The sequence below is a fragment of the Achroia grisella genome, unplaced genomic scaffold (genome assembly GCF_030625045.1).
Source record: "Achroia grisella isolate CSIRO2021 unplaced genomic scaffold, CSIRO_AGI_Agris_v1 utg702, whole genome shotgun sequence".
In the NCBI taxonomy this organism is placed as follows: Eukaryota; Metazoa; Arthropoda; class Insecta; order Lepidoptera; family Pyralidae; genus Achroia; species Achroia grisella.
In genome coordinates, this window is record NW_026712999.1 from 3,634,271 (window position 1) to 3,641,765 (window position 7,495).

The 7,495-nt window shown below is 29.8% G+C and overlaps 1 protein-coding gene across 1 annotated transcript; it reads left to right on the plus strand.

Annotated features, from left to right (window-relative positions):
- On the plus strand, nucleotides 1-6,327 carry LOC131850131 (cytochrome P450 4C1-like). Its single transcript, XM_059200302.1, has 9 exons — nucleotides 1-151; nucleotides 687-796; nucleotides 1,196-1,286; nucleotides 1,767-1,949; nucleotides 2,289-2,677; nucleotides 3,255-3,323; nucleotides 3,394-3,562; nucleotides 5,383-5,562; nucleotides 6,164-6,327. The coding sequence occupies exons 1-9, from the start codon at nucleotides 1-3 to the stop codon at nucleotides 6,325-6,327; spliced, it is 1,506 nt and encodes a 501-aa protein (XP_059056285.1).
- Nucleotides 6,328-7,495: the final 1,168 nt, after the last annotated feature.

The window sequence follows — 7,495 nt, forward strand, 5'->3', positions numbered from 1 at the left end:
ATGCTTTACATATTATTGATTATAGCGTTAATATTGGTGCTTTTGCACCTTTATATTAATTACCATGAAGATGCTAGAATATTCTTGAAGGTGCCAGGGATGAAGGACAGATTTCTTATTGGGAATGCTTTGGAAATATTTGTACCTCCAGGTAATTTGAAAACTCACATAATATTTAGGTATAAACTAGGTATTTCTAAAATAAAAGTAACCTTAGATACTCCTTATAACACGAGCTATCTGCAAGTAAAAGTCCCATCAAAATAGATCCAGATGTACTGTAAATACTTTCATATGCATTTAGTGAAAAACCGTTTGAATTAACAAACAAATACTTCAATTTTAATTATTTGTATAGATGTAAAAGATTGTAAAGTTACATTTATATATGCTGAAAAGATATTGTAATCTATTGTAAACGAATGGTATATTTATACACTGTACACGGTCTTACCTTACCAAACCTTATCACACATTTGAATTTACGTTTGTATTAATTTGGGTATTGTCTGCCATATATATATGCGTGTATAAGAAATACGTATTCATTATTAAAAGATTTTTAAACTTTAATTAACTGTCAAAACCGCAAAGGAACATATGGCCATGCATACATTTATTATGTACAACTCTGGGTCATCTGTAAAACATATTTATATCATATTTTATTGGTTATGAATTTTCAGCTAAACTGTTTACATTAAGAACTTCGTTGGCTAATAGGTTCAAAGGAATATATAGATTTTACTCTTATCCCTTTAAATCTATAAATATTTATAATCCGGAAGATGTAGAGGTAAGAAATCCTGCTTATTTTGCTCTATTGTATTTTGGTATTGTTATCTTATATATAGAATTCTCGTGTCACAATATTAGTTACCATACTCTTCTATATCGACTTGATCGATTTTTATGAAATTTTATATGCATATGAGAATCAGCTAATATTTATTTTTCATACCCTTAAGTGAATAGGATTGTCCACCCTTAACATTTATTCTTTTATTTTTTGGAGAAGTTTTTTCCTATGAATATAATGTGTCATTCAAAAATACATACATACCTATATTTTCACTATTCTGTCACCAACCCCTATTTTTTAATAGCGATTTTAATTTATATGGCTAAAAAACGTTTGCGACGTTAGCTACTAGTATTTTTTTTATTCATAATATATTTATTTATCAATTTTCAGACTATATTATCTAGTATGAAATTTTCTGAGAAGTCTAGTTTGTATGGATTCATCAAATCATGGCTCGCAGAAGGGCTCCTACTTAGTAGTGGTATGTATTTTATATATATATATTTCTCTTATTTTTTTAGTTTTTCAATTTTTAACCGAAAACATTATCTATCATTTTTATTATGAAGATATTATCTAAATGAGGTGACAGTTTCAAATTCTTATATAAGCCATTAGAATATTTAAACGCATTATAAACTGCAGAAACTAGGAATTGGGTAGTTCAGTTTGTCTCGACTTGATCTTACCAACTATTAATAGCAGACTCTCGCAACTGCGTCGGCATCACACTTACCTGACATTTATCATTATATTTCGCCCAATTTGCTTAATATCTTTGTAAATTATTACCTATGTGTATTTCTGATGTATAAGCTTTATTACTGAAAAGTTTCATCAAAATCAGTTCAGTAGTTTTTGAGTAACAAACATCCATACTCACAAACTTTTCCGTTTATAATATTAGCAAGATTTGCTAAAAATACACAGGATAGCTGGTCATTATTTCATCTAATTTCAGGTTCAAAATGGCAACAACGCAGAAAGATCTTGACACCTGCTTTCCATTTTGATATTTTGCGACAATTCCACGTAGTTATGGAGGAAAACAGTAAACGACTGACAGATACTTTAGCTGATACCTCAGAAGAGATTTTTAATATTAAACCAGTCATCACTGATTATACTTTAAACACTATATGTGGTAAGACATACTATTTATTTTAAAGAACAAACACACTCATTTTAAAGGCTTTATTTTGGTGAGGATTATACCATTATTATATCAGCCATTGTGAATTCACTACTAAACGTGTTTATATATTAGCGTGATGAATAAATTTGACTAATTATTTTATAAATTAGATTATTATTTGCGTTAGATTTAGAATCTAGTATGAATGCTAGTGAGGAGACATATGAAGCCTAAACAATGTTGCCTCGAGGACTTTTGTCCTTATAGCTTATTATTATTAGCTAATATATTTGAGTATTAAAAGGATGGATAATAATGTAAGTTAACAAAATATTTTATTTTGGGTAGAAACTGCTATGGGAATGAAGTTATCAGAAGAAACGTCAGCTTCTGGAATTTCTTATAAAAAGGCAATACTGAGTCTTGGAAATATATTAGCACAACGTTTCAGTAAAGTATATCTATTTGTCGAGTTTATTTATAGCTTATCTTCATTGAAGGCTATGCAACAGAAATATATAGATATAGTGCAAAGATTCACAACAGATGTAATTAATAAACGAAAGAAAATGTTAATGGAAAATGGATCAACAATTGCTCTAACGGAACCAGAAGAAAATGACGTTTATAAAAGGAAAAGGAAAGCTGCTTTTTTAGATTTATTATTAGCAGCTGAAAATGATGGACTAATTGATAGGAGTGGCATACAAGAAGAAGTAGATACGTTCATGTTTGAGGTACATGTAATTGAGTTTACTTTGATATCAGTTCAAACAAATTCAAAATTGATATTTATTTGGATTAGAGTTCTGCACTTTGACGGATTCTCTCAATATTTTAGTCAAAAATACAATTTTAACCAGTAGAAATACATATTAATATTCAAAGGGTAATTGGAATCTAAAATAATCAGCAGAAATGTTACTTTTTTTTGGAACTACTCTAATGCTGTTAGCCGTAGCTGGCTTTTACAGATTAACCGGACGGTAAGAGGTGAGTGCAGATGGCATTCCAAACTTGCGGAAGGACTTATGGAGCGGCTGAAGGCCAACTCTCCGACATAATGGACACGACTTTAGTAGAAGGCACCGCTAGGGTTTCGAACGTCGTAAAATCGATTCCCGTTTGAATTGGAAGGAGGATCGATCGCAGGGGACATATTGCATAAATTGTTAGGTTGTAAAATGTTAAACTGTATAGTTACTAATTCACAAATACTGTACTATTTGTATTATTTTTACTTTTTGTAACGTATTTCATAAAATTTTATTTCTTTATTCTTACTTTGTCTCTAATCTTTATTAATATTTATAGGGCCATGATACAACAGCCGCTGGAATTACATTTTTGTTTCTGATGCTCGCAAATCATCAAGATGTACAGGTACCTGAATCTTATATATCTTAAATAAAATAACTTAAACATACTATACTTCATCATCAATACATTTTAGGATAAAGTATATGAAGAAATGAAGAGTATATTTGGTGATTCAGAAAGATCTGCTACTACCGATGATTTATCACAAATGAAGTACTTGGAACTTTGTATAAAAGAAACTTTAAGGCTTTATCCCCCAGTGCACTTTGTGGCAAGGATGTTGAATGAAAGGGTAAAATTAAGTAAGTTTGTTTCTTTGTTTGTAATACTTTACAGTACAGTTAATAGGAGGTATTAGATACTTTCTGATATCAGGCAATACTAACATTTATTTACTGGCAAACAGAGTTCTATTTACTTTACATTATCTTTGCATAATACTACCATGAATTAGCTTTGACATTTTAAATAAAGTATATTTCAGTAAGTACGTTTCAAATATCACAATTTAGTTCCCAAAAGTGGCATATAGAGAGTATACATACGAGTGAATACTGATTTGTTCGCGGAAGTATATTTCACTAATTATTGGATTGTGATTATAATATCTACCAACTAAACTTATGACATTCGTAAAGCCCACATTTATTTTGTTTGTAATTTATTCATGTAGGACATTTTAGCCGCTTATGAACGTCAAGTTTTACATTATAATTTTATTTTTTTACCCTACCGTTCAATTGAGTTTCTTGCCAGAAGAACTGGCAAGAAACTTAATTGAATTACTTTTTATAAGTTATTAAACAAACACTACATTTAAAGTCAAGCTTGTCGATTGGATGTGGTTTTCACATATATTGGTGTTGGTGAAAACCGTATCCAACTATATATAACTACAAACTTATCAATTTAGCTCATATATCTATTTTGCGATGCGTATTTTGCCTCGAATTGATCATCTTTAATTATCAAAAATTAGTTTTAATCAGGATCACTATTCCGTAATACAATTTTTGATAATTAGAGATCTGAAATCTTAGTGTTGATCGTTCGGTATAAGATGATGAGTTAATCGTGGTCTGGAATTGCAGAATTAAAATAACTCTAAGTCTATTATGACTTGAGAAGTAAACATGTAAGTAGGTACTATATTAATATTAGTAATAACAGCCGCTACAGAATAATAAGTTAGTTTGATTAATGTTTCATTTGTCATTATATAATATTTTGGTGGTATCCATAGCGTTCTGACACGTTCACAGATTCCTAAGCTAAAAAAACAACTCCTTAGTGTAGTTTTATATTAAATCAAATCAAATCTAATATCATATCATTAATTAATACATTTTCACCGCATATGAAAGTCAATTTTTTTTATATTAATATTGTTTCCTTATATTGTATAAATATCCTACTTAGAGTCATCTAATGGTTAACTTATAAAACGACTATACTGTCAATACTGTTATCCCAGATACCATAAAGGATGATGTGGATCAATTTTTAAGATGTTGTAGTTAACGCATGGACTGGATATTCCACATTTCGTTGGATATTTGAATCCAACATAACAGGGCCTACTGCCGTCTCCAGGAATATTTTTTGGTTTTATATCGGTATTTCGTTCACCGGAGAGTCGGTCCGTAATATAAATTGACACATGAAGATTTCTTGGTGTCGGCCAGATTTGATATCTTGAATTCTTCGTTGTAACTGAAGGTGATAGCGAAATTATGGTTAAATATGATTATAATTTATGTACTTTTAGACACATTCTTTAATAATTAACCAACCAAGTAAAACTTGAGTAATTTTAGTAATAACTAGCTACTCGCCCAGGCATTGCACGGGTGTACATGTGTTATATATATAAACCTTCCTCTTGAATCACTCTATCTATTAAAAAAATCGCTTCAAAAACCCTTGCGTAGTTTTAAAGATTTAAGCATGCATAGGGACGGACAGACAGCGACAGCGACTTTATTAAAAAATATTTATTCATATAGGACATTTTAACCGGTTATGAACGCCAAATTTTTTGTATTAATATTTTTTCCGTACTTAATTTATAATTCCACTTTATTTTTTAATAATGTATAATAATACTATTCTTCTGTTGCAGGTAATTACACGATTCCAGCTAATACTGATTGCATGATACATATATTTGACCTACATCGTAGGGAAGATTTATATAAAAATGCATTAGCTTTTGAGCCTGAACGATTTTTACCTGAAAATAGTGTAGGTAGACATCCGTATGCTTATATACCATTCAGTGCTGGACCTAGAAATTGTATAGGTAAGATACCGATTGAAAATATTGTATTTATTAAAGTGTACTGTTCATGATATTATTGTTAAATAGCAATGGGTAAGCGGAAAATTTTCTAAGAAGCATATATTAATATTCGAGAAGACTTTCGAGCGATAATTTCATGCAAAAACAAGGAAACATGCAGGAATAAGAAATCATTCTGGATTAGTAGCCATGTAAAGTTCTTATCAAGAAGTACTACACAGTGGAAAGAAAAAAAGAAAGACATTGAATACTATTGAAACTAGATCAGGAAAAGTGTCTGAACACTTGATACAGTACAAGAAATTTATGAAAATTACTATTGAGGAAAAAATAGAAGAAGGAAGACCAAGGCACAGCTATATCAAGCAAGTTAAAGACAAAATTTGAATCGTATCGTATTAATATTTGAAGAAAATGATGGAATATTCTGGAAAGGGCTACATCGACTAGAGCATGACTCTTAAATTATGAATGAAACATAGTATTAATAATTTATTTATTAACTCTTGCTTACACCAGAAGTAACCACCAAAGTATATAATTCTAACATTTAGGCAAACGCACTTTTCTTATTACAAATAAACATAATTATTTATTTCAGGTAAAAAATTCGCAATGATGGAAATGAAATCAGCAATGTCAGCGGTGATTAGGCGATACAAACTGGAACCGATAACCAAACCAGAGGAAGTTCGATTCGCCGGTGATCTTATTCTAAGATCTATTGATCCTATTTACGTGAAGGCTGTTAGAAGAAAAATATGAATTTATAACTCTTCTTCGTATTTGTAATATAAAATTTAATAAAGGTTTGCCTAATTTTAACTTTAATATAAAGAAAATAATAAAAATAAAATTTAAAGAAAGTCAAAAAAGTTGCTTTTTTAGAAACAGAGAAGTCATTAATTTATTTTAGTTATTATAATAGCATTCGTTGTCGAGAGAGTCTAAATAATTAAACATTTTTGTGCTATAATATTTCCAGTAAATGTTTCATTTTTCATTTTGCTATAGTGCGGTGCAGTAGTGCTTTCTGAATGAGTATATTAAATGACAAAATTTTATACGACTATTCAAAAGTCCCAATATAAGGACTTTTAAATAAATATTATTTTCATTTTTTTGCTATAAATAATTTAATTTATTTAGTTCTTTATCAACCATAACGTTATGATGTGACGTTATTGTTATCATGACCTACGGCTTATCATATTATATTGTGACGCTCCATGTAATGTTTTTAAAGTACAGAAGTTTGAGTGCATATTGATATAATTTTTATTTATAAAATTCAATATGAAAAAGTTGACACACATGTCGCTGTTTATTATTTTTAATTAATGCTATTTCTTAATTCAATAAGGTTTTCAAGAGATGAAGACACTATCAGATTTAATAATTAATAAGTATTGATAAAATTTCTTTTGAATGAAGAACTTGTTAGCATTCCTTGAACTCACCGTGCGGGAGCCGGGTCCATTGTATGTTTACATCTTTGTGCAATATACAAGTTTAATGCGTTCTACCATCTCAAAAAAGCAAACGAATTCGCTGGTAACAACTAGTAATAATCTATATATTTAGTAAAGATATTGACAAATCTATTAAATATGAAGTTGTGATATACATATTTTATTTCAGCTTAGGTTTTCTATTTTGGCTAGTTACCCACATATGTGTATATATCCAACCTGTTTACAGATATTACCTCACATTGTAAATACGCCGAGACTTTCATACAAAATTATGTTATCTGTAATCGCGTTATAATTTGCTATATTCTTTAGCTCTTATTAAGTTCCGACGGCACGCTGTCGCATATCGAGTTTGATGTCGTCCTTTTACGAGTTAATATGACGCGAAACGCTTTCAGAAAAGTCACAATAAAGGGGCGCACATTGGATTTAATATCAGCTTCCGAAAAATCGTTTAG